Consider the following 26,643-nt stretch of genomic DNA (forward strand, 5'->3'; position numbering starts at 1 on the left):
GTGGCTCTGCAGCGTCCGCGGCGTCGAGCCGGCCGAGGGCGTGCGCAGCGAGCGGCGGTTGGTGCCTGCGGTGCGGCCTCGCGGGCAGGGCCGAGGCGGTGGCACAGGTGGGCGGCGGGCTGGCTCCGAGGGCAGGGGCGGCCTCCCGAGTGGCTTCTCGCCCTTTTGGTTTCGGGGGCCCGGGTGGGGGAGGAAGACGGTGTCCCCGGAGAGGCGGGCCGGGCTCGGCCTGACATCCCCCCCCCCCGGCGGGCGGCTCCGCCGCCTCTCACGGGGCCGCCAGGCGCGCCCTCCGCCCCGGTGTGGACTTCTAGGGCCCGGCAGCAGGTATCTGCGCCCTCGGCGGCGGGTTTCTCGGCGTCCGCGCTCAGCCCGGGCCGCTCGCCAGCTGCCGAGTGGCGGCGCGTGGCTGGTCGGGCCCGAGGTGTTCAGCATCCCGAGCCCTCGGCCGGAAGTCCGGTCCGTCCGAGAAAGAAGCGACGCTGGGCGTCGCCATGGGGACCGGGGTCCGGATGCCGCCGGGCGCGCGCCTGCGGGGCCCTGGGACTCGGCCCGGCCCGTGACGCAACGGAAGTGAAAGCCCGGGGAGAGTGTGTTCCCGGGGCGCGGGCGGGGCCGTGCTTCCGAGGCTTCGCTTTTAAAGGTGCGCACCCGGCGCTGGAGCGACGGGCCCGCGGGAAGAGCCGGTGACGAAGTGGACGGAGGAGCGCGGACGGCTAGCGCTGAGATAGTGGCGGGTCCCGAGGTCGTCCTGCCCCGCCCTGCCCTCGGGGACCAGAGGCGGGATCTGCCGCCGGGTCTCGGGCGGAGGCGCCGGTCTGGCCGGGTCCGCCGCAGCCCGCAGTCCTGGGAGCCCCTGGAGGGCGGCGTTCCTGCCTGAACCGTTCTTTGTAAAGACGGGGTCCGGTTAGGGTTTTCTTCCCCGACCCCGCACCCCCCGTTTAAAAAAACGCTAAAAAGCCTCATCGGGCAGACCCTCAGCTTTGGGTTCAGCAAGACGGTTTTACGTGGAAGATACTGTGTTCTGTGCCTTGAAGACGCGCTGCGCTCGCCCGCGGGCAGCCGCCGCTTACGAGGAGCTGGGTGGGACCTGCGGGGCCCCGGGACCCCGCCCCTGCCCGCCGGGCGCTTGAGAGAGATTCCAGGGTGGGGCTGGGGTGGGGGCAGCGGCCCGGACGATGTCACGGGATTCGTGGGCGGGGCCAGACCTTTGGGGGCGGGGAGGGGGTGGGCAGCGTGGGGGCTCCCCTCCCCCTTGCAGGGCCTGGTCGCGGACCGGGCGCAGGCGCTAACCCCTCTGTCCTGCGCCCGCCCCCCCCCCCCCCCCCCCCCCCCCGCTGCGCTGCCCTCCGCGGGCACGTGGGGCGCCCAGCCCCGAGGCCGACCGTTGCCGCGTGCGCTGGGAAAGCGTGGGCCTGGAGCGGTGTTCGGGTCGAGCCCCGCGTCCTCCCGGCGGCGCTAACGTGGGGCTCGCTTTGTGCTTGCAGCGCTGCAGCGTCGGCGCCCAGGACTGGCTCCGCTGGGACCCCGCGCTCCCCGCCATGGTAAGCTGCGCTCGGGCGCGCCCCTTCTCGCCCAGGACTGTCCGCGTCTGCGGGCCTGGAGAGGACTCCCCGGAATAGGGGCTCATCTCCCGTCACTGTTGGCTACTGCAACCGGGCGGTGTGGACGGCCCGCTTTTATCTCTGACCCAGGGGAAGAGCATGTGCTCCTGGTCGGCGTCGGTGTCATTGGCAAGGCGGGGGTCATTAATAGGAGTGGTTTGGGGGTTCCTCGTAAAGTACCTCCTAAGTTAGGTTTAAAAAAAAATTTTTTTAAGCGAAATATGCTTACTGCAAAGACATTTAGGAGCATTGGTGTCAGCCTTCAGATGGCACATTGCTGTCCCCCAGTCAGTCACTGGGCAGCCGAGGGCCGTGCGCCGCTCCTGCCGTCACCGAGTTAGAGGTGCGGGGACGCGCTTTGTGCGGTTTCCAGGCAGCAGCGCCCTTCGTCCGCTCTGAGATGTGGCTGCGCCCACGGTTCCGCGTCACTGGACTGATGAGGCGGCTGCGGTGGGTGGCGTCTCACGGTTATGACTGGTGGCACCTTTTTCTTAATGTTCCCTAAGTGACTGACGCTGGCTTATAGTTGAGGGTACCTTTAAGTCTTTGAGACGTGATCATTCGCCATTCTTTCGTTTCTACTGGGCGCTGACCTAACAGCACGATGTCATCGTCGGCGTGCTGTGTTAGGGCCTTCAAGGTTGGTGTCGGGCCCCGAGGCCCCCGCGCTCCCAGTGTCCAGGTCCCGAGCGATGAGGGGAGTCAGGCTTTGCTGCGCCCGCATCACATTCTGGTTTTCCGTCGTTTATACTGAAAGGTGCTCTTGGAAGCTTGAAGAGGTTCACGCTTATAAGGTGGTAGCGGTTACCACCCCAGGCCCTTGGCCTGTATCGGCCTCAAGCACTGGCCGGAGGGCCGCGTTAGCGTTTACCACCCCGGTTTCAATGGCGGGGTCCTCGGCCGGCCGGGCTGCCCTTGCCGGTGTGTGCGGGGTGTGCAGCGCGGGGGTGGGGCACAGGAGGAAAGGCCAGTGTGCTGGACCTACCGCAGGAAATGAGACACGCGTAAACGCTTAATACAAGTGGCGTGTGCTTGCTACGTGTTTTTTCCCGTGTAAATAACGACTGACCAAATGCACGCACTTGCTTTTCACAGCAGCAAGCTTTGGAACACGCGTTGGACCGTGCGGAGGTGAGTCGCGGCTGGGTTACATGTTCACCGCGTGCTGGCTTCTGCCGACGACACTCGGGCGTAGGAGGCTTTTGTCTGATTGTCAGTGGGGTGCATTCACACTATCATAGGGCGAGGATGCAGGTAATTTTGTTGTAAATAAATAAGAGCTGGTGATGTTTGAATCATCTGTTACTTGAAATCCTCAGATAATAATGCTATGGAATAAAAAATAATGCTGCAGAGTAAATACTGTTTAAACAAGGACATAGAATTTCTAAAGTCATGTTTTCCTGTCCTGACAAGTTTTCTAATTGCTTAAATACAGGGATAAATAGCTGAAAAATACACGGAGCCCTTGCGTTTGGATACGTTGTTATAACAAACCATGGAGAACGGCTGTGAAATCACAGTGTAAAGCTCTGTGATTTTGCTCATGTCACAGCAATGAAACGCTGTGGTGAATGTCAGCGCAGTTGAAATCTCCCTTGTTTCTGACACGTTTAGAACGTAGTTTTCCTACGAGGTATAGTTTAGTGCGATCAGGACTCGGGTGACGGAAGAGCCTTGTTAAGCCGATGGGCGTTCTCAGTGTGCGGGGACTACCCCGGCGTTTCTCTTCCAGTACATCATCGAGAGCGCCCAGCAGAGGCCTCCCAGGAGGAAGCACCTCTCCGGCGGAAGGTAGGGCCGCCGCTGTGATGATGGCGTCCGGGGCTCCCTGAGAGCCGCCAGCCCTGCACCCACGCGGGGTCGGCCGGCCGCGTCCCCCTCGGGCACTCGGCACACGTGCGCGCTCTCAGCGGAGTGGATGCTGCGTCCCGTTCACCCCCAGGCTTGGGGAAATTGGGGGAAATTTATGGGAAAACTTCAATGACATCTATTTCACAATGACTTTTTTATTCACATTATTTTGTATGTTGTCTTTGTTTTAAATTTTAGAAAATCTATATTTCAGAAGCTTTATGACTTATACATTGAAGAATGTGAAAAAGAGCCCGAGGTTAAGGTAAGGACACGTTTTTTATGTTGTTACAGCTTTTGAAATGCAGAAGGGGGAGGAAATTTAACGAGTTCTGTTTGAAGCAGGTATTGATTTATGTTCTGTGAGTGAACCAACACCTTCTCCAGGCAGGTGCCAGCCAGCTGTGCAGCTGACCCAGAGCTCTGGCTCCGAGGCAGAGGCCACATGCCGGGGCGGGGGGCGCTCAGTGTTCTGGGTGACGGGACAGCCTGACAGGCGGTCAGAGGCAGCGAGGCCTCTGTCTGCAGGCTGGGAAAGCAGCTGGGTAGTTGTGAGTCGGTGAACACAGACGGCTCCTGTGGTGTTAGCAATTGTGTTATTTTCCATGCGAGCAACTGTCAACCTGCGTTTGCCTCACCCTGGATGGTAACGTTTCTCTTCCCTCCTGGGGGTTTGCCCTGGGAGTTTAAAGGTCTCACAGGGCCTGTAGGAAAATGAGGGGCGGTGATAAAAGAGGGCGTTGGTCCCAAAAAGTAGTTCATGGCCAGGTTAAATAAATTCATTTTTTAATTATTATTTTATTTTTATCTGTTCTTAGAGAGAGGGGGAAAGGAGAGAGAGAGGGAGAGAAGCATCACTGTGGTTGCCTCTCACGCGCCCCCCAACTGGGGACCTGGCGTGCAGCCCAGTCATGTGCCCTGGCTTAATTCATTTTTATTTAGCATAAAAGTATGGACAATCGAAATGGAATAGAAATGGACTTCTTGATATTTACTGGACTCTTGGGTTGTATAGGTCTTCAAGGACCATGAGCGTCTGTTCTCGCCTTAATTTGAAAACTGAGTCTGTTTTAGCCCCGGCCGGGTGACGCAGCCGGGTGGAGCCTCATCCCATACACTGAGAGGCTGCCGGTTCGCGTCCTGCTCAGGGCACGTAACGGGAGGCAGCCAGTCAGTGTGTCTTCCTTCCTCTCTCTCTGTCTTCCTCCCCCCCCTTCTCTCTAAAAATCAATAAGCAGATCCTCGAGGATTAATATATATATATATATGTATCATTTTACCTTTTAGGTTAAAAGTGAAAACCAATTCTCAGTGAAATTCTAGTAGTATCTCATCTCTGAATTCTTTATGTTCGTAGAAAGATGATTGTTAAAATATAAATAAAAATTACAGTAAGTTTTGTATGTTTTATTGAGATAGAATTGGTATGTAATAAATTTCACATTAATAAAATAGTAAGTATACATTTTTAAAGTTTTTACACGTACACAGCCCAGCAGCCCTCACTGATGAGTCTCACGGGCCTGCTCTTCGCCTCCACGACGGCGCTGAGGCAGGGGGTCCGCGAGGGAAGGCTGTGCACTGGGGTCCGCGGCCGCGCGGGCCCCCCGCGCCTCTCTAGGTTAGGGCCCCGCCACGCCGCTGGCCTGTTGTGGAGTAAACGCCTTCCCTGGGGCCAGCTTGACTCTGACGACAGGACCGCGGGGCCCAGGAGCCTGAGGGCTGATTGTCCTTCAGGAAGCCGTCCGTGTGCTGCCCCAGGACTCGCGAGTCAGCTCGTGTCAGGCAGAGGACACGCACTGTCGGCTGCCCCGTCTGTCTCACGGCAGGTCACGGGGCGTCTCCACACTTGGGAAAACTTGAAAACTGGGGTCTCTTTACTGGATATGGTTTTTGTTTCTGCTTTTTTATTTTAATATCAATGTGGTTAAAAGTTGTTGGCCACGTTTTTAAATGTGAAAATGCAGTGTTGTGGTTCTTCGGTGACAGTAGGTCAGGAATATGATTTCTCTCTGCATATGACTGTACACATATTTAATGCAAGATAGTCCAAACATGTTTTTTGAGATCATGCAAAAATATTGACTGATACCTTTTGCAAGTAAGATTTCACGACAGGAATTGTTATATACAATTAGGTTTTATTTTAAGTCATGCGTTTCTTAACTTGCCTACTTCCTCTTAACAATTGGATATTTTCGAGTTTAGCATTTCAGTAAATTTGAGCTGTTGAACTTGTTTGAATCTAATGTAGGCCATAAAGTATTTAAGAAGTAGGCACCTGTGACAATATAACCAAAGAAAATGCTCCAAATTCTTTATTGATACAGAACTATCCCACTTTTCTGATTATTTTGTAGCTCACTAGTTTTTCTTCATGATCTAAGCTAAGTTGCATAAAATATCGCAGTAGATCATAATTCCGTTGACGCGGTGTCCGTGTCGTAGCGGCTCCTCCCCTACACTGGGCGCCGTGGTGTGAGCACCAGGGAGCAGCTCAGGACGCCTCTGCGCAGCCGCGGCGCCGTGTGTGTGGGTGTGTGGGGCCTTCATGACTCTGCCTCTTTCTAACGCAGAAGTTACGAAGAAACGTGAACTTGTTAGAGAAGCTTGTTATGCAAGAGACACTGTCGTGCTTGGTGGTCAACCTGTACCCAGGAAATGAGGGCTATTCTTTGATGCTCCGGGGAAAGAATGGGTCAGGTAAGAGCCTCCGGGGGCAGCAGCCATGGAGACCCCCGCCCAGCAGGGTGGGCCGTCTTAGGGGTGTTTTCTTACCTGTTCAGTGGTCTGTCCTCGCGTTTGGTGGAGACTTGATGGGAGACGACTTTGTTCCCAAATTTTCCTCTGTGGGATATTTTGTTAGAAGATTGGAAATGGTCTCTGAGGCTGTTAACCCTCCTGAAACATGCATTTGAGAAGGATTTTCGATTGAGACCGGTTGTAGTTACATTACAGAAGATGCAGCTTAAAAACAGTGGTTCAGATTTTCGTTATTGCCTTAAAATTATAAGATACTGTAAGGTGTTTCATGGCACAATTTTCTTAGACATTTTGAATATGTGCTGAGTCTGAAATGTTCAAAATAAAGCAGACTTCCCTTTGAGTAATTTACATATATTAACATTTTACTCCTATTAATGTGATCATGTAAATGGTTTTAAAGTATAAATAGTCTTAGATTTCTAAAAAGGCATCTAAAAGTGTGACAGTTAATATTATGAGTTCTACAAGGAAGTCACCTAGTTAATGTTTTTCTCGTGTTGATAATAAATGGTAACACGTTACACCAAGAGAATTTTGTTCCATAAATGACCGTTTTTCAGCTCAGGCAGCTGGTCTATCGCTGTTTCCATATCAGGTCAAGCAGCCTGAGGCTGGTCAGTTGCCAGGCATTGGTTTTGGGGCGCGTCCTATGGTGGCGCTGCAGGGTAGCCGTCAGTCACACCAGACGCTTCCCACGGCACGGCAGGCGCGTCTCCCCTCTCTGAGCTGAAACTGTGCTGTCGATGAGGCTTTGGGCAGTGCATAGAGCGGTTAGTTATAGACTTCCATAACAAAGGACTGCCACAGGGCCTGGGCTTTATTTTCACTTTCTGAAATGTCATTTAAATTATGCACCTAGGCCTTGCAGTGAGCCTTATAATTTCAGAAACTTTCCATTCTCTTAAATTAAGATTCGGAGACCATTCGACTGCCCTATGAAGAAGGGGAACTGCTTGAATACTTGGATGCAGAAGAATTACCTCCTATCTTGGTGGATCTCCTAGAAAAGTCTCAGGTACACATTTTTTTCTCTTTAAAATGTCCTTAGATTTGTCAGCTGTGTTGTTAGTAATAAAGGTTATTCGTATACTCAGTAGTGCTTAGAACATAAAATGAAACATTACGCAGCTATGTGAAAAGTGGTCTTCCATGGGATATTGATCCTCCAGGCTGTACTGAAATGTAGACTTAGTTGTCTCTTCTAAAATGGCTGCGAAATTAGCACATCCAGGGCAGTCTCCTTATAGCTGCAATCAAGAAATTGTGGGAGAAGCTGCGTGCTCCCCCAGCGTCACCCAGACGTACCGCGTCCTCCCTGAGGAGATGGAGGAGGCTGTGGGAGGCGGCTGTGGTGTTCTTGTGGTGCTAGTTCCGCGTCCCGTCCATCCGTGTCCCCATCACTGCCCTCCCCACACCACCCCGTTTCTGTGCACACTGGCTGCCCACCCGCCTGGTCCAGGGGCCAGGGCCGCTGTTCCTGTTCTGGGCCCTCCTCCTCCACAACTCACTGCTGCTGTAGCCCCGCCCCCACCGCCTGTGTCCCCCCGCCCCCACCGCCTGTGCCCCCCTCCCACGGCCTGTGTCCCCCCTCCCCCACCGCCTGTGCCCCCCTCCCACCGCCTGTGCCCCCCCTCCCGCCGCCTGTGTACACACCCCCCCCCGCCGGTGTCCTCCCCCCCTTGTAGATGCAGCATGCAGATGCGCTGTGCTGTCTCCCACCTGAAAACATCCTTCCTGTTGGTCTTTTTGCAAAGCTCAGTGCCAATGACTCATTGCTTCTCAGTGTACAACTGAGACAGTGCCCAGTAGAGCAGCAGTGCCCGTGACCTGTCACGTGAAATGTGAGCGCCAAGGTCAGTCTGTAACAAAAATGTTCTAAGCTGCGTCCTGGGTCAGTGATGAACAGGAAATGCTCACGTGGATAGCGGTAAACCCGCCAAGGGGATCCGTTTAAGGGTATCTGAGTGGCCAGAAACACTCCGTATAAACCTACTCGAAGAGGACGCTTATTAAATGTGTCCTCTGGACACAGGTCAACATCTTCCACTGCGGCTGCGTCATCGCCGAAGTCCGCGACTACCGGCAGTGCGGCAGCGCGAGGGCCCCCGGCCACCAGGTCCGGCACGTCCTGCTGCGGCCCACGATGCAGGTGAGGCTCTGCGGGCGCCCAGCCGGTGTCGCCGTGAGTGTGTGCGTGTGTGTGCCCGCACGCTGATGTGCTTCTTAATTTTGGTTTCTTCTAGACTTTGATCTGTGATGTACATTCGATAACAAGTGACAACCACAAATGGACCCAGGTTAGTTGTTTTGTTCCTTAAGCCCAGACAGGCAAGATTCAGGGCAAGACAACAGTTGTCAGGCAGTTAAGCAGAAACTGCCTTCTGCTCACAGTTTGACACGACCCGTGTGCTGTCTGGGGCTCCCAGATGAGCCGTTGGAGTTCAGGGTCTCTAGGTGCAGCCGTCGTCCCTGCAGGAACCGAAGCGGCTCCGTCCCGTCTGCTGCAGGACGCGGGGAAATGGGGTCGGGTGCTCCTGCCCTGCCCAGAGTGAAACCTGGTTTCCGAAACCCTCTCAGAGAAAAGCAAGGGGTGCGCGTGTGCCCTGGGTGCAGACAGACCCTGAGTTCCCCTCGTCTGGGTTCCCAGGCGGCCTCGCCTGTCCTTCCCGGCTGTCCGGGACCCCGCCTTACCCCTGAGAACAGCGGGGCCTCAGTGCGGGTTCAGTGCGCAGAGGTGCCCGCTCCCCGGGGTCACCGCCTTCTCCGCTGCCGCAGAGGGGAGCAGTCACTGCACCACAGGAGGTGCCAGTAATCGGCGTCACTCAGTCTGGAACACGGTCCTGAAGGAAGACCCAGCCTGGAGTGACTGCCGAGGGCGGGGCTCCGACCCTTCTGTGTGAAAGAACGGTCAGAAGGCAGCTCTTGCTGCAGTGAGCTGGGTAGCAGGGGGGCGTTCTCACTCTGCGGGCCCTGCTGTACCCAGCCCACCCCCGAGGACAGCGCCTAGCCCACAGCAGGGGCCCGGCCGGCACTGCCGGGCGAAGGGCTGCCGTCCTTACAAGCTGGGGTTGTGCCCCGGACTGACGGCCAGGTTCCCGCTGGCGGTCCGTCATGCCGCTGGGTTTCTAAACGCGACCCAGCACGTTGGAGCTGGAAGTCGCGCCTCCGACCCGAGTCCCGAGAGCTGCGAGGGCGTTCCTGGGTTAAGTGACGCGTGTGCTGGGAAACCTTAAATTGGGTGCTGACATGTCTTTACGCTCAGGATGACAAACTGCTGCTCGAGAGCCAGCTGATCCTGGCCACGTCTGAGCCGCTGTGCCTCGACCCGTCCGTCGCTGTCGCGTGCACCGCCAACAGGCTGCTCTACAACCGGCAGAAGATGAACACGCGCCCGCTCAAACGGTAACCTCCCGGGAGGGGGCCGGCCCCGCGTGGGCGCGCGTGTTCTGCTGCTCGCGTTGCGCTGTTCCCACGGCTTTCCCTCAGCCCATTCGCGCCCGGGTTTTGTAATAGGACTTTTGATCGTCTCATGTTACTCTGTGTAAGTTCAGGAATTTTTTTATTATTTATTTATTTTTAGAGAGAGGGGAAAGGAGAAAGAGGGAGAGAAACATCACTGTGTGGTTGCCTCTCACTCGCGCCCCCAACTGGGGACCTGACGTGCAACCTAGTCATGTGCCCTGACTGGGAATCGAACCAGCGACACTTGGCTCGCAGGCCGACGCTCAATCCGCTGAGCCGCAGCAGCCAGGGCCTTAGGATGTTTTAATACTGTACTGATTTGTATTGAACTGTTGCCTTTCTTATTCTTTTGAAGGAGAACTTCCTTTAAATTTAGAGTCTGTTCACCAAAGACAGACAAGTATGAATGGAAAGAATAATTTCTTCCTAAGATCCAGTAACCAGTTTAAATTTTGTTAATACTACTTTTAAAGAAACCTTAACAATTTTATTTTGAGATTTAGGATAATATCAGTTTTAGAAGTCAGTTTATAACTAAAGGCCTTTTTATAACATGGCAGTTTGTCTTTAAGAGTTTTAGCCGTGCCATCTGCGTGCTAAAACCAAAGGCGGCGCGCACGCGTGGACAGCGTTGTATGGTAGTTGGCTCACTGTTAGGTTCTCTCTGTGTCATAGTTCTAGTTGCCCGTTTTGGATCTTTCTCCAGTTTGAAGGGGTTTAAGGCGGTATCCGTGTTCTAAGTCCTCAGTTCGCTCTTGAGATACTACATGCTGCGGGGTAGGGGCAGCTTTGGAACTAGAGAAACAAGGCCACCTCAGCCTGTGGGCAGTCCCAGAGGGTCCCCTGTGTCCACGTCTCCCCGTGCCCGTGCCGCTTCTCAGCTCCAGCCACTGTGGTCCGCGTCTGGCTGCCTGATGGACTCACTCCCCCTCCCCCTCCCCCTCCCGCCCTGGAAGCAGACCCGAGTGATCCTGAAACTGTCCTCGCGGACCATGCCGGCACGTGCCTCACTTCCCCCGAAAGCCTGATCCCATTGCTCTTCACACGAAACCCACACACCCCACCACGCGCACTGACCCACCGCCTCTCTGTGCGCCCCGGTGCTCTAGCCACACCGCCTTTTCTGTCTGCTGAGCAGACTGAGCTTCGTCTGCCTCCAGTGCTCGCGCCCTGGCCCCGCACAGCTGGTCCCTTCCGGTCACCTGGGTCCTTGTCGCGCCACCTCCTCCAAGCCCACCCTCCCGTCAGCCCCCACCCCCTCATCGCTGCCCGCAGCCATTTGTCCCGGTGTTCCCCCTGTGCCCCGGGCTGTGCGCACACGGGGTGGCCGTGTGCAGGCCCTTGTGACCCCAGCGTGGCTGATGCCGTCCTCGCTTGTGCTGAGCCTGCGTGTCTCCTGAGCTCTGCTGAGGTCCCCCCTCTCCATCTTCAGGTCCTTCAAGAGGCACTCCAAGTCCGCCCTGAGCCGCCAGCAGGACCCGTCCCCGGGCCCGCCGCCCCCGCCGCTGAGGCTGCTGGGCTTCCTGCAGAGAAGGAAGGAGCGGCGGGCCGGCCAGCAGTACGACCTCAAGATCTCCAAAGCGGGCAACGTGCGTGGGGGTCGGCGCGGCGGAGGGTCGGCCGGGGCCTCGCCTGACCGCGTGTTCCCGTCTCCTTACACGGTGTTTCCTTTCCAGTGTGTGGACATGTGGAAGCGCAGCCCCTGCAACCTGGCCGTGCCCTCCGAGGTGGACGTGAGTCGGCTCGCGGACCGCGCCTGCTTGCGTGCCGGGCGCCACAGCCTCCCTGCCAGCAGCTTTCGGTTCAGCCGGACGCAGCAGCCTGCTTTCTTAAAAAACAAACTAATGGGTGGTTTTCTTAGTCAGCTTGGTTTTCAAAGCTGTGTTTTTCCACGTTTACTGTGTTAGACTAACTGCTTTACTTGGGTCTGTTTAGAGCAGGATAGTAACCAGAGAATGCTGACATGTGGGAAAAGATGGTGCATGTTATGGAAACACGCATAACGTGCCTCTTTTTTTTGCCATGTTCTATCGTCATTTTCTGATAACGCTTTTTTCCTCAAACTGGAGAAATGTAAGAATAACTAACTTTGGAGCAGAGGCCAAGGTGATGAACCCGGGGTTGTACTGTTTTCTCATCTTAACGTGCGCGCTCGGAGACGAGCGAGGCGTCTTGTGCTGAGCGATCCCTGGTTCTTCTATTTTCTTGTTTCTTTGTCCTGCTCGCCTTTCTGTTATTTACTCAGCTCTTTATAATCAGTTAGATGCTTGCTCTTCTGCATCCTTTTCGGGCCAGGCCAGCACATGGACTATTCTTATTGTCCGTGGTATTTTTTTTTAAATGCACCAAGCCAGAATGCCCAGAAGCAGGCCACAGGTACAGCTCACGAGAGCTGGCCGCCTGTCTTCCAGTGGCTCCCGTGGCCTCCACGCGGGCGGCATGAGTAGCAGCGTTAGCGTCTGTGTCAGGGCCGGGCGGTGGCCTTGGCTGGCAGGCTGCCGAGCTTGAGGGCCCGTGCGGTCCAGCGCTCGGGCCTGGGAGCTCCGTGCCAGCCCCACTCGGGGCAGCACAGCCCTGGCACGGAGCTGCTCGGCCTGCTGCCCAGAAGAGGTTCTAGGACACCAGTTAACGTACGATTCCAAGCCCCCTGGAGCCCTGCTCACGGAGTCCGGTGTCGGGGGCGGGGATGTGGAGATGGAATTGGTACCAGGTTCCAGGAGCCTGAGCTAGTTTGAGGATCACGGTTACCGGGAAGGTGAAAGCGTGTGATTCACACAGAGTAGTGGGAAGTGAAATATATGGCCCAAGTCTGACTCAAGACTGGGTTTTGTCACCTTTAATTTAGTTTCCCCTAGGCTCTTCCCAGTTTTGTGCCCGTTCCATTAAAAACCCCAGTTCTGCTCACTCCCTGACGTCCCACATGTCCCAGCGGACACACGTGGCGGCTACCCACGGAAGACGGGAAGGGACGCTGTCCAGGAACGGCCTGTGGCTTCCAACTTCGTTTTTAACACCAGGGGTTGGATTCACTGTACCTGGAGAGTTCTACATTACTTACACGTAGTAGCCAGGGGTACTGACGTATGAAGGTGCCCAGGTTCTTCTCTTTGGTGGTAAGGCTGACTCCGTTCTCTCTCGTGTGCCCTGGTTTGGGCGCTCAGGTGGAGAAGTACGCCAAAGTGGAGGTGTCCATCAAGCCCGACGACGCCCAGCCCGCCGTCTGGCCTGCCTGCGTGAGTGTTCCCCCCCCGCCCCCCCCCGCCTTCGCCTCCTGTGACCTTGCCTCCAGCCCGGCGTCGGGACTGATAAAGCGTGAAGTACAGGGGCCTTCGCTGGCAATCTTTTTTTAAAGGACTTTTTGGGAGTAACTGAATTAAAAGAAGCAGCAACTGTTTAGTTTTTTTTTTTTTTCATAAAGTGTGGCTTCCAGTTGAAAAATGAGTAACCACGTTTTTACTTTTCTTTGGGTGTATATCGGTAGTTCTGATTTCCTTCGAGTTACTAAGTAGTTATTTTACGTGTGTCTCGGAAGAGAAATGTTCTGTGTGAGTCCCTGTTTGCAGTGACTTCTTGGAGGGAGAAACAGGCATAATTTATTAAACAGGTGGACCTAGCAGTGAAGTGGTGGGATGCTTCGTGTGACTGATGGCAAGTGAAACAGACCTGCCTTTGGAAGTTGTACCGTTTTAGCGTTCAACACTCACGCTCCCCTGCTGAGTGTGTGAGGGTCTGCCTGTCTCGCTCAGACTTGGTTAACGGGGTGCCCCGCGCGAGGAGCCGGGGCTGCAGTGACTCCTAGTGCTGGCATGTTGCTGCCTCTTTCGTACCCGGTGATGGTGCTCAGTAGAGAAGGTGTCTGTCCCGAGTCGAGCAAAGACATTTTAAACCTAAAGAAAGGTTTAAAGGTTTATTTGAGCCAGAGCCGAGGACCAGACTCAGAAGCAAAATCCCAAAGGATTGGGAGGGTGCCTTTTTACTTGATGTGTCTTACTCCAAGGAGAAGATGGAAGGCAGGCTCCATGACACCCCATGGGGGTCAGTGCAGGAGGCAGGGGAGGTGCAGCAGGGAAGGGAATGGGGCGGAACCGCACCTGTGCTGTGGTGGCCACAGGACAGGTGACACTCTGCACTGGCAGCGAAGGCCGCGCTGGGGCTGCTTCTCATTGGAGGTCTAGAGAGGGACTGTGCCGGCAGAGGCGGCGGGTGCAGTTTGCTGCAGGTCACGGTCCACGTGTCATTTCGGCATGGGGACACAATGCCGTCCCCACCTGCTGGGTCGGGGCTCAGGGTCCGAGCACCCACGTGGCTCCTACTCCTCTCCGTCACTGAGTGTGCCGGGCCGTTCACACCGGATGCTCTGTCTCTCCCAGGACATGAAAGACGACTACGTGTTTGAGTGTGAAGCTGGCACTCAGAAGACAAAGCTGACCATCATGCAGTCGCTCGGAGACCCCCTTTACTACGGGAAGATTCAGCCTTGTAAGGAGGACGAGGAAACAGAGGGCCAGGCGTCTCCGTCCCAGTGAGTTCAGCCAAGTGCACGTGACTGACCGCGCCGGCTCACTTAGCCGCCGCCTTGCGAGGCACTGTCCCCTGGGGGTTCGTCGGCTGCTTAGCTAATTCAGTTTGACCAGCAGTGGGCCTGAGTGAACGGAAACCGTAGGTGCCACACCATCCAGAGCTGCGGCAGCCTGCGGGCGAGGACCGTGCGTGCGTGGGACGGGGTGCGGGTACCCCTCCCTGCGCGTCCAGACGCTGCCGCTGCGCCTGCACCTCCTGGCGTGGCGCGCGGGCAGCACGGGGTCCGAGTGGGGGGCGGGTAGGGGCTCAGCGAGCATCTTAGGACACTGCCTTGGGGGGTGGTTGCTGCTCCGGAAACGTCTGCAGCTGTCGTTCCCTAAACGTGAGCGCCGCGCACGTGGTACAAAGGGCCAGTGTTCAGGTCCTTCCTATGCATCACTGATGCTGTCCTGAGAAGGAGAGAAAGCGCAGCAGGAGGAGGCAGGGCCAGGTCTGTTCAGTCGCTCGGGCGATGGCCTGCGGCAGGAGGGAGGGCCTCACGCCCCTGAGGGCATGCTGATGAGGGACACCACCAGACAGGGGCGCCGCCGCCAGCCTTTCCCGCGCGCCGCTCCGTTGTTGCAGACCAAGCAGAACAGACGTTTTGATGACCTGTAGTTTTAAAACTCGTCCTCTTAAAGATAAGCACTGGTCCCTTTAAATCAGTTTGACTTTTCTTGAACACAAGTGGGTGATTATGATCTGTTTTAAGTGTCAGTTCAAAAAGCCAACTGGTTAGATTGAGCGAGAACACTCGCCTTTGTACCGCGGGTCTCCACAAAAATGCCCCCTGGTCTATTCCCAGTCCCTCTCCATTGTCAGGAGTTCTTGACTTAATAACATGAAGTTCACGTTTGAGCTGTGTTAACCAGGTTTTCTTCTTTTTTTCCATTTTGTTTCAGCTCCTCCACGGATGATCATTCAAATTGGTAATTAAAAACTAAACAAACACACTTTTAGTCTGTTGAGAAATCACATAAATGTCAAACTCTTTAAAGACTTTGTAAAGACATTCTCTGAATTGGCACGAAGCCACCTGCCTTGTCTGAAGTGTGCTCTGTGGTCCTGCCCTGGGGGCAGCTGTCTTGCAGCCGGAGGGCCTGGGTGGGTAGGCCCTCCGTGGGCCGGGCGGGCATGCGACAAATTGCAGCCCAGATTTTGTTTTGGTACTTAAGCTTTATGCCAAAATAAATCTCCATTAGATTAAATCAGCTAAATTATTCACAAAATCATTTTATTGCATGTAAAACTTGGTCATAGCTTCACAAGCTTAAATATAACTAATGTTTTTATACATTGGTAGATTTTAATTTATAAAATTATTATCAATAAAATAATGGAAACTTTCAAAAGCAATCTCAGGGCTCCCTAAGAGAAATCTTATCTAACGCTTTCCTTTTTAAATGTTTTAGGTTCGTTATTGGATCAAAGACTGATGCCGAGAGGTATTTTACGAGCATCTTTATTTCTGATCTGGATGGACGTGAGAAACTTCCCATTTGTGGGCAAGCGAGGACTTCATTAGGACTGGAAGTCCGATCTTAGCTGTGCCTCAAGCAGCAGTAGGGACTTTAAAAACAGACATAGGGAAATAACAGTTGAAAGAGTGTTTACAGTGCAGTTTTATTTTAAGTAAAGAAACAGCGTATCTGGTAGGTCAGGACGGTGACTTCCAGGCAGCACTTAGGTTGTTAAGTGAAAGTCAGTGGTGATTATTTTGGGTGTTTATTGATTAAATAATCCCTGTAATTTCTGCACTCAAATAAGATACTGAAAGTGTATCTTAAGATCGTTAATTTAAATGCAAACTATTTTGAACATTAACTTGTCATTGAAAAGAGAAGACAGCGCTTGTAACAAAATGGTAAATGGTCAAATTTTAATTTTTGTGTTAATTTCTGTGGAACTTTTTTTAATTGACCGTTATTTTCATTTTCTGTATAATTTATGTTTAGAAGTGTTAACCAATCCTTGCCTGTTTTCCTGCTGCTTCAGGGTCGTCATTCAGTACCAGGAGTTGGTGCAGAACGAAGCCAAGTGTCCGGTCAGGATGTCCCACAGCTCCAGCGGCGCGGCCGGCCGGAGCCAGCTCTCTCCGGGGAAGGGGACGGAAGTGCGTGCGTTCGCTGCCTTGTGCTGCTTTTGTTCTCATCCTCATCTGAGGGTGTCTGTTGGTTTCGGGGGCGTCGTGGAGACAGAAAAGCATCCCTGTGTGAGAGACATCAATGGCTTGCCTCCCACACCTGCCCCTACCGGGAGCCAAACCCACACGCTTTTGGGCAGGGATGACGCTCGAACCAACCGGGCCGCCCTGCCAGGGCTACACTGTTAGTTCTTTGTGCCTAATTGTTTCTCGAGGAATCTCAGAAATGTTAAGGGCTTTTTTGAGGGATGCTTTTAACTTTATTTTCTTAACTTTTTATAGTGGAGTTTTCAAACATCCACAGAGGTAGAGCGGAAAGTGTAGTGAACACCTGTATTTACGAGTCATTGGGCTTCAGTGGCTGTTGCTTTCCTGGTGGGGCTTAAGAATGGTCCCCTGCCTCCCTCTTCCTCTGCCCGTCTCTCTTGGGCACCTCTGCCCTCACTTCTTCTAAGCTGTGAGGTCGTAGGGGTCTCCTCAGGGGAGGTGATGTTCTGTACGCCTATGATGCTCAGTCTGTCACCACCTAGAGGACCAGGCCGAGTGCCACATTGTTGTACCCCGGGAGTCCCAGTGGTATTAACGACTGAGCGAGTCTGCTTCTGTCGCTGTCCCCAGCATCCCGAGACCACGTCCGTGCAGCCCTCGGCGCTGGGGAAGGCGGGGAGACACCGGCCACCACCTGCCGGCCTGCCCACGGGCTCGGGCAGCAGCGCCTCAGGTACCGCGTCCCTGGCCGCCCGGCACGCCCGGGGGAACCGTACTGTGACCCCATCGTGACTCGGACGGCGTTCTGACTTCTGTTCGTCCAGGGAGCTACTTCACACCACAGCAGGCCAGCAGCTTTCTTAAGTCTCCGACTCCGCCTCCTGCGGCCAAGCCGGCAGGTCCTTCCCGGAAGTCGTCCGTGGACCCTGGTCAGGTGGGCCTGCTCTCCCCGGCGGCCCTGTCGCCCGCCGGCTCGTCCTCGCAAAGTGAGTTCCGACCCAGTGTCCTCCCCGCCCGCCCTTCGTGAGCCTGCGCAGCAGCGGCTCTCGGGCCGCTTTCCTGACCAGTGAAGTAGCGAATCTGAACGTACTGTGGACCCAAAATGCATACGTTTAGAGAAGCTTTAGGCAGGTCTCTTGTTGATTGTATGTATTATGTGGTTAACGTAATTGTGTTTGTTCTTCTGCATTTATGTAGGCACTTTGTGTATACCTTCCTATAGACTTACCACCTACACATCTTTAAAACAACCTGCTAGTTAGATATGGCAGTAAGGCTCCAAGGTCGTCTATTTCAGTGCACCCTAGGGCGAGCTTACCTCCTGTATGAACCCGGTAGCTCATGTGAAACGGAAATGGCACAGGTGTTCTTGTCGCAGGCCTGTCTTTCTGTACAAAGCCAGCTGTTGCCAGCGTGGCGCTGCAGGAAACTGAAAGCCAGCTTTCCAGAAAGCCTCCCGCAGTCCTGTACGTTACTGCCGGTCACGGAGCGCGGCGAGGACCGCGGAGCCTTGTCCTGGCCGTACTGAGGTGTACTTCCCAGCACCGAGTGCTTTTTTTTACATTAAGAAGAGTTATAGAAGAATTCTTCTAGCATTAGTTGAGAGAATTCCTTCAAATTACTAAATAACTGAGCTATTTCGGTGCCAGTTTGCAAAACGCATCCCAGTTCTAGGTTTTTTGTAGGGGACTCCGATGGGCCGGAAAGCTCCACGCACTGCCCAGCGACAGGGCGGCCTCGCCTTAGCGACGAGCTTCTCCGTCCCGATAGCTCAAAAGGTGTAATTTTTCTGCCTTCTTGTTTTGCACAAAGAACAGTTTGTGAGTCCTCTGAAGTGGCATTCACACGCCTGTGTTGTGGGTCCGAGTCGGGATGGTCTGCTGCACGCAGTTGTCGCTTTGAGTACGGGCTGGGTGACAGCTTCTGCACACTCACCTCTCTCTCCTCTCTTTCTGCAGGACATGAAAGCTAAAAAGAGAGCACCTCAAGAGCTTTGGTTTTACTCTTGGTTTTCGCTTCTTTTTTTCTTTTTTTCTTTTTTTTTTTTTTGTATTTTTTTAAGTTGATAAACTGCATACTTCATTCACAACAGATTTTCTATACATTCTACATTTAAACAGAAGTACACAGTTACTGTTAAAGATGCAGTATTATCTCTCAAGTATTCGCTTTATTACTGTGCTTGTAAATTCGTCGTGATGAACTTGATGTGTTAGGAATTAAATAGTATATTTATGTGCCAAATACGATCGTCAGCCACATGTGGTTTGTTAAATACGTTCAGTTATCTCACACTTGGAGAAAATAAGCCAGTTTTACGTGACGTCCTAAATTAGTGAAATCGTAAATAACAATTAACCGAGCTCCTTTCAAACCTCTCAGGCCCAGGCCGCACGCAGGAGAGCGCACTCCGTGGGCGTGGCGCGTGCTGCCCTGGAGCGCCCCCGGGAGCCCCGGGGGATATACTGCATCCTTAACCGTAACGGGCGTAGCGGCACCTGTGTGTGTGGACGTGAACACTGCCTTAGCTGCTTTCTAAAAAGCGAACCGATTGTCAGTGCTGAGTAAGAGTCCATTAACCTGACTTTGAAAAGGACTGGCCATTTATAACGAACGAGCAATTTTTATTTTTCTCAATGAGCAGGATCTGGAGCTCCTAAGCCAGCTACTCCTACACCAGCCCCTTCCTCGGCCCCTCCCCCCCGACGCTCGGAGCTCTGCTCCCAGCGCCCCCGCAGCCGCCCCTACTCCCCGAGGTTCAGGCTCCCCCCCGCAGCCCCCCGGTTAGCTCAGTTTGCTCGGCGGCCGAAGCCTCTGAGCCAGGCAAGGCCTGTAACGACCGTTCCTCTTTCCACCATGGTGACGCCCGCCGCCCCAGGGACCACGGCGCAGCCCGCTGCTCTGCACCTCGTCAACGTGGTGGGCTCCGCGTGGTGAGTGGGCGCGCTCTTAGCTGTGGGGTCAGGGCGGGCTGCGCGCGCCTGGGAGTGGGGGGTCTGTGACCATGTGCCCCTCGAGTTCCGCACGTGCTGGGGCAGCCCGGGACCGTGGCTTGGGCCCCCCGTCGTGTGCTGCTGCCGTCTCGGCCCCCGTGTCAGCGCTTTCCGCGCCCGGTGCCGCCTGAACCTCGGTCCGGGTCCTGTCCACGCCCCGCGTAACGGTGCGGCTGTGCCGGGCACCACGCTTCAGTCTCCCGCTGCGCGCGCTCAGCCTGCGGCCCTGGGCGTCCGGGGCTCCGTCCGCAGCGCAGGCGTGACGCTGTGTCTTGTCCCCCGCAGCGGAGTCCCGGCTCTGAGGAGCGGCCCGAGCCCTGTGCTGGGCGGCCACACCGGCGCCGTGGCGCCCGCCGGAGTCAGCCTGAGCGGCCTGCTGCCCAGCGCGCTGCCCGGGACCATGCAGGCCGCGCCGCCCGCAGGTCAGCACCGACGCGAGCCCCGCGGGTGGGCGTGGCCCTGGGGCTCCCCTGGTCGCAGGCACCTCCTGCCCGGTTCTGGGGAGCAGCGTGTCGGGCTTTTTGGAAAAGGAGAGGCTCTGCCTGGAAGTGTTTGAAGCTCTGATACTTGATCCAAACCGCCCAGCCGCCCGCTGCGGGGAGGAAGCCTGCGGGCCCGTCAGGCTCTGCAGGTCCCGTCTTTGCTCCCGGCGCCGGGCGGGGCCCAGGCCCTGCAGCCTGACTGCAGTTCTGCGCCCCCTCGTGCCCCTCGGCCTGCTGTGTCGCGGCAGGAGGGTCGCCTTGTGCCTCACTTGTCTCCTAGTGGAAGGGAGGGGGTGAGGACTCCTCGCCGCCCAGGGGTGAGGGTGCGTAGTGCAGCTGACGCGGCCTCGCCCGCGTCCGGGCTGCTGGGACCTGTGCTGGGGACAGCTGGGCCGTGGGTCACGCCCCTCAGGAGCACGCGGCGCGCTGACTCAGCACAGTTCACTTTCCTGCCACTGAGAGAACGTCTCATGAAAACAGACTTGACAGTAAGAAAATCAGTCAAAACTGTAGTGACTTAGGACAGCAGTTTTTAATCTTTTCCATCTCATGGCCCACAAACTACTAGAATTCACACCAGAAAAGATTATTTTTTGCCTCTCTGACAAAACGAGTAGCTATAATTTTGATTGATTTACAAAAAAATAATTGCCCTGGTTGGGTAACTCGGTTGGTTTGAGCGTCATCCCCATGAACCAAAGTTGCGAGTTCGATCCCCAATCAGGGCACCTATAGGAGCCAACTGAGGATGTATCAGTAAAGGGAACACATTGATATTTGTCTTTTCTCCCGCTTCCACTCTAAAAACCAGTAAGTTAATAGTAGTAATTAGTTAACCCTTTTTTCTCCATTTTTAAAAAAAGTGACTTAAGAATCAGGTGCCTTTGCCTGCATGTAAGGGTTTCTGGTACCGAGAATTAGCCAGTCAGACCCAGTCTTATCACCTGATGTGGCCGATCAGATGTGACTCATTCTGGGACCCGTGTGAGGCACCCAGGCCAGGTGGCTGCTGTGCTGTCGGCTGGTGACCTGAGGGCAGAGGTCAGCGCCCCAGGCAGGCAGGCAGCGCTGAATGGGGTCGGTGCGTTTATGCAGGCGCCTCCCTGGGCGGGTGGCTCCTCTGCAGCGCGGGGAGCGCGCCCGGCGGCTGGGAGCGTCTGCACGCGGGTGTCCTGTCCCGGCCCGGCCGCCTCCTGCCATGGCACCCCGAGAGGGCGCCAGCGCTGCCCTGGTGCCTCCGATGCTTTTCAGGTGCCGTCTGCGCTGCTGGCGCCTGTGCGGCCCGTGCCTCTTGCCTCCTTACATCCGGCGATCTGCTGGGAGGACCGGGAGCCTTTTTAGTTAGCGTTCACGCTGGCGCGCCCCACTCCTGTGCTCGAGACCAGGGTCTGCAGGCGGCACCAAGAATGAGCTGAGGGTGGGGACAGTGTTTTTACATGAAAACTGAAGCGGAGGGTGCGGTCACCCGACCTTGACGTTGACCTTGGGCGCTGTCCACGTCAGCACCTGTGCTCACAGTGGGGGTGGGGCAGCTGCACGGGGTCTCTGCCTCGGAAGGCAGCCTGGGGTCTCAGGTGTGGGGCGCCCGGGTGGTCCCTCGGGGACTGTGCAGAGGCAGACCTGTCTCATCTTTGAGATACTTTAAAAGTATAGGAAGTGAGGCACAGCTCTGCAGAAAGTGCTTAAAATGCTACATTTTATATGCTAAATTAAATATTTTCAAGTGCAGTCAAGTTTTAATTCCATGTTTTAACCATGAATTGTATTTAACAGGTGTTCCATTTGGTTTAAAAAATGCTTCAAGTCTCAGGCCCTTGAATTTACTCCAGGTAAATGTGAAACACTGCTCTTGGTTCAAGTTTTTATACTTTTTTTTTCCACGATGCACACCTGTGCATGTGGGCACTGAAGTTCTGGGGGCGGCAGCGGCCACGGTGCCTCGTCTCCGCACGCATTTTCTGCAGACGTGTGTGCAGTGCTGCCGGCTTAACTGCAGACTCTGCTTGAACACACGTGTCGGACATAGCTGTGCGCTTCTCTGGGCACCGAGTGGTCGCTGGGGAGACGTTGATGAGATACAGTTTGTCCAGTGAGGAGGCCCTGCCTGCGCACGTCGTCAGGGCAACAGGCAGCATCCAGAGAGAGACTAGGGGACCATTAGCACAGCTCAGTGGGCACCCCCAGTGTTCGGGGCGTCTCCCTCTAGGCGCTGGAAGGGTGGGCTCCACTATTAACCTAGGTCAGAAAACACGTGGGTTATCGGCAGACAAAATATGAAGGTCTGGAGACCAACTTGGCAGCTCTGGGCATTGTTGCAAAAGACCAGCAACAGATGAGGCGAGTTTGCGCTCAGGAAACAACCAGGAAGTGAGTTTAGAGCCACATGTTTTTAAACGTTATTTTCTGTCCAAGATCCTGTCAGTACGTACGGACCTGTGAGGTGGACGCACCGCCCTGCAGGGCTGCTGGCGTTTGCTCTGGGGCATGACGCTGCTCAGGGATGAAGGAACGGAACGCAATTCCTTCCTAGAACAGATAATAAGGAACAAGGACAAAGCCCCCGTATCAGTTCATTATACTTTGCTGCATTTGTTCTCAGTGATGGAGGAAGGAACCTTTGGCCTGCGAGCTGGGTCCAAGTGCGGACCCAAGGGCGCCTTTTGTAAAGCTGTGCCAGCAGCAGAGCTCTGGACGTGGCGGTGACTCGCATGCTCTTCAAGGGCTTCAGAGTGTAAAACAGAAACACCCTTTGTTTCCCGATCGTTTGGACCGCGTGGTTTTCACTTTTCACGTGGGTTTTTCTGAGTGCCTCGTAAGAACTTTTCCTTTTTAGATTTGAGTTAATTTAGGTTCCGAATGACAGGGTGAGCTGTGTCTCCAAAGGAAACACGGAGGCCTCCTGCCCTCCTCGGCCTGGGGCTCTCTCACCGCCACGAGCCCCCGTGCTGCTCAGGGTTTCGGCGAAGCCGGGACGGGCTCTGGGAGACTCCCACCAGCTTCTCGTCTGTCCTTTCTAGTGCGCGTAATGCCGCTCGGTGTTGAGGGCTGGGAAGAGCCAAAGCAAAGCGTACGTTTGGGTACGGCGCCAAGTGGGAGCAGGGCGGTTTGTGCTTGAGAGTCGGCGTGTTTGAGCGCCCTCAGCAGGAACAGTTAAAGAGTGCTTGTCAGTGGGTCTTTCTCTGAGGGCAGGGACTTGTTTGCTTTTTGTTTTTGTTTTCGTGTTTCCTCAATCTGTACACCAGCGGGTCTCAACTTGGGGGTCGCAACCCCTTCACCGGGGTGTCGCCTAAGGCCATCGGAAAACCCATATATAATTACATATTGTTTTGTGATTAATCACTATGCTTTAATTATGTTCAATTTGTAACAATAAAAATACATCTTGCATATCAGATATTTACATTACGATTCATAACAGTAGCAAAATTAGTTATGAAGTAGCAACGAAAGTAATGTTATGGTTGGGGGTCACACCACAACACGAGGAACTGCATTAAAGGGTCACGGCCTTAGGAAGGTGGAGAACCGCTGCTCTAGAAGAATGCCTAGTGAATGTTCCAAAAATACTTGTGAATGAAGAAATTTAAATAACGTGAAATTGGCTAATTAACTAACTCCTGTTTAAATTCTGCACAGCTTCCCGGTGGGTCTCTGATCTTCAACGCTCTGCAGCAGCCGCCGCCGCCTCCGTTTCCCCCGCAGCAGCCCGCCACGCCCAGCGCGCAGCAGCCAGGGGAGCAGGTCTGTGCCGGCCCAGCCTCCGCACGCGTGGGGCCCGCCTGGGCCGGGCATGTCTCGGGGCTCTGGTTCCCGTTGTCAGGAAGCGGGGGTGGAGGGAAGCCAGACAAATTCCCATCATGTCAGACAGAGTGAAGTGGGGTCAGGACGATGGGACTTTCACAGCAGAGGACGGAGCCCCTAGTGCTCCTGACTGTTGCCCTTTGGGTCCTCTGGGCGCCTCCCCCAGCTCCCAGCCCAGCACCTGGGGTCCCACTGCCAGGCCACCGCCAGGTGTTCATGCCCATGCACAGCCCGGGGCCTGCTGCGTCCTGTGCTCTCGGGGGACTCCAGTACGAGGCTGCCAAGACTGTCCCACACTTCACAGAACGGCTTGGCGAAGCTCTGTAGAGGAGCTTTGGGGTTGTTATTAGAGCATCAAACAGTCAACCAATACAGGATCAATTCTGAAAACCTGGGCTCTACCGTCCTCTCAGGATGCCACACGGTTGTCCCTGCTTCTCCGAACTGCCCCGGAGTCCTTTCGTTCTGCTCTTAGGAGACATCATCCAACAGTGAACTAGCTCCTCATTCCTTTTACCAACCCAGAGATCACGTCTTTCTGTACAAGTCACGTGTGATGTTTTTATCCAGGGTTCCGAACAAGGCTCCGCCGGCCAAGAGCAGGCCGCGCCCGCCCCGCACCCCGCTGTCGTCAGCCTCGCCGGAGGGGGCGGCCTGGTGCGGCCGCAGGCAGCCGGTTGGTATCCGCGCCGCTTCCTGGGTTGAGCTTACTGAGTATTGAATCAAGGTGGGGCCTCCCCTTTTTGATTTCCTTCCTCTCGCCAGCACCAACTAGGAGAAAGTAGAAGTGCATCTAACGCATGCACTGTTAAATGTTCACGGACTGGCAGTGAATTAAAGGGCTCTGACCTACATGTATAGAGTTTTCTCCTCACGTTAGTTAGGGTGTTTACTGTCATCCCGCTGACTAGGAAGCTACCAGAGTTGTTAAGTGTCAGCTTGCCCCGGTCCCTGAGACTGCGCTGCAGGTGGCCTCGTCTTGTCTCGTTCCGGTTGCTCACACTCATGTGAGTCAGCACTTCATGTCAGTAACATGATTCCCATAAGCCACTTCTTCGCTTTGTAAACGAGCGTGTACTAAACTGCTCACCAGTTCCAGCAGTAAGTGGTGAAGGGAAGGTTTATTTAATGAAGACCACCTTGTCAGCCGACGACAGTAATTAGTTTGAGGATGGAACGAGGGGTCACGTGAACATTTTGAATGATCACTGGTCTTAACTGGGGTGACTAGCTTCCTGTACAACCAACTCCCAGGATCAGAGTTGAGCGCGAGCAAGGTCTTACAGTAAGTTCAGAACTAGCGAATTTTCAAACGGGAATCGTATTGTTATAAACCTTTACAACAAAAGGTGTGCATTCTCTAAAGTGTAATTTAGTGGAAAGAACTCCAGGCTGAAATATCCAAAGAATGGCCCCTGTTCCAGACCCGCTACAGATGGCTTTTGGCAGGTCACTGGTGCCACCCGGGCCTGTCCTTTCCTCTCCTGAGCAGAGAGGCGGGGAGCTGACTGGTGGCCCTGCTCGGCGCAGGAGGGACAGGCGCGGCCTCGGGGCCCCACCTCCGCTGCCACTCCTGCAGTCTGATGCTCCTTGCAGCCTCCTGTCCTTGAAAGCACTTGTCTACTACGGTAGCTTGGTTTTCTCCGCCCTGTTCCTACTCATTGGTTATGTTTTAAAACAACGTAGAGTTTTACACTTTGCGGGAAAACCTTTCACAGCGAACGGCACTGTCCTCACATGTCCTTGAGGTGCGAGAAGGAAGGGACGCGGTGCCCCGGCCCTGTGCACGCCCTTCCCTCTCCTGCCCGAAGCCCTGTGACCGCGGTGCCCACCGCTGACAGGCCTGAGCTCTGGTGGCGCGTCTGGTTGTACGGAAGAGTAACCGCACTGCTAACTGTTCTCTGATTGCGTCCTCGGCGTCGCCCTCCCCTAACCCGGCGGCCGCCACGCCTGCTGACGGGCTGCTCTCCCTTCTCCCCCGTAGCGCTGGCTCAGCTTGGCTCTGCCGAGGACAGCCCCGAGCACAGCCTTCCTCCGCACAGACGCCAGCTCTCCTCTGCCTCCCAGCCGCTGCCGCAGCCGCACACCCAAGTAATGCAGCCGCTCCCCGGTCGCACTCCCATGACACTGGCTCCGAGGCCCCTCCCCTCCCTCGGCCTCACTGTCCTGCCTTCTGACTAGATGGTGCTAGGGGCCCGCTCAGCCGGGCTTGCTGAGCAGCCTGACGTTTTAGCCAGTCGGCTCGGAGCGCGGAATGCGGCTGGTACATCAGCCCCGCTTCTGCTCCTTTACCGTGTGTGGCACCAGACCTGGAAGTAGTCGCGTGCCGCTGGCTCACGTGTCCTCCCGAGAAGCTCCATTAGGAAGTGTCAGACCTGTTGTAGAAAGACGTCCGCACGCAGGCTGGTTTTCCGTGGCTCTGACTGTCACACCAGGAAAGGGGCACCGAAGTGGCCGCGTTGGTGCCCTGCAGCCCCGCGCCCCGGCACTGCCCAGCTGCACTCCATCTGCCTTCGGGGCAGCCCCGCTACCTCGGCGCTTCCCCCCTTTCCGTGTGTCCGCTGCTCGCAGGGAAAGCCCCCTGGTCCTGCCCCGCCCGGCCTAACACACGGTTCTCTCCCGTTGCAGCGGCCGCGCTCCCTGCAGCCCCAAGCGGCTCCGGCTACGGCGGCGGCACCGACGGCGCAGCCCCGGCAGCACCGGCGCACCGGCAGCCCGTCCCAAAGTAAAGCGAGGAGAGGCGCGCCCACCCCACCCAAGCTCTGAGCCGCGGGCAGTCCCCTCCTGTCTGAGCGCAGAGGAGCGGCGCGTCAAAGGGACTGAGTTTCCTCTCCGTTTTCGTTTTTTCAAGCGTACCAGGGTTTTCCATGGCGGTGGACACATTTTGTACAGAAGCACAACCTCTCGTTTTTTAAATAAAAACAGGACATGCTTTCACCATTAGGGTTGGTTTGCTTATTGGTGCTTTTCCAGAATGGCTTCACTATACA

General features: G+C 55.2%; 1 protein-coding gene across 1 annotated transcript; it reads left to right on the forward strand.

The window, feature by feature from the left end:
* SUPT20H (SPT20 homolog, SAGA complex component) lies at nucleotides 1–26,511 on the forward strand. Its single transcript, XM_090258699.1, has 26 exons — nucleotides 1–107; nucleotides 1,488–1,544; nucleotides 2,700–2,735; nucleotides 3,340–3,398; nucleotides 3,657–3,723; nucleotides 6,035–6,161; nucleotides 7,136–7,239; nucleotides 8,257–8,373; nucleotides 8,468–8,521; nucleotides 9,487–9,626; nucleotides 11,119–11,275; nucleotides 11,363–11,419; nucleotides 12,848–12,919; nucleotides 14,057–14,208; nucleotides 15,149–15,175; nucleotides 15,659–15,691; nucleotides 16,242–16,359; nucleotides 17,008–17,110; nucleotides 17,202–17,363; nucleotides 19,256–19,310; nucleotides 19,656–19,792; nucleotides 21,626–21,681; nucleotides 23,489–23,593; nucleotides 24,224–24,329; nucleotides 25,638–25,744; nucleotides 26,282–26,511. The coding sequence occupies exons 2-26, from the start codon at nucleotides 1,542–1,544 to the stop codon at nucleotides 26,417–26,419; spliced, it is 2,292 nt and encodes a 763-aa protein (XP_090114825.1). The 5' UTR covers nucleotides 1–107; nucleotides 1,488–1,541; the 3' UTR covers nucleotides 26,420–26,511.
* Nucleotides 26,512–26,643: the final 132 nt, after the last annotated feature.

This window comes from Furipterus horrens, unplaced genomic scaffold, assembly GCF_987537825.1.
Source record: "Furipterus horrens unplaced genomic scaffold, mFurHor1.1.pri manual_scaffold_12, whole genome shotgun sequence".
In the NCBI taxonomy this organism is placed as follows: Eukaryota; Metazoa; Chordata; class Mammalia; order Chiroptera; family Furipteridae; genus Furipterus; species Furipterus horrens.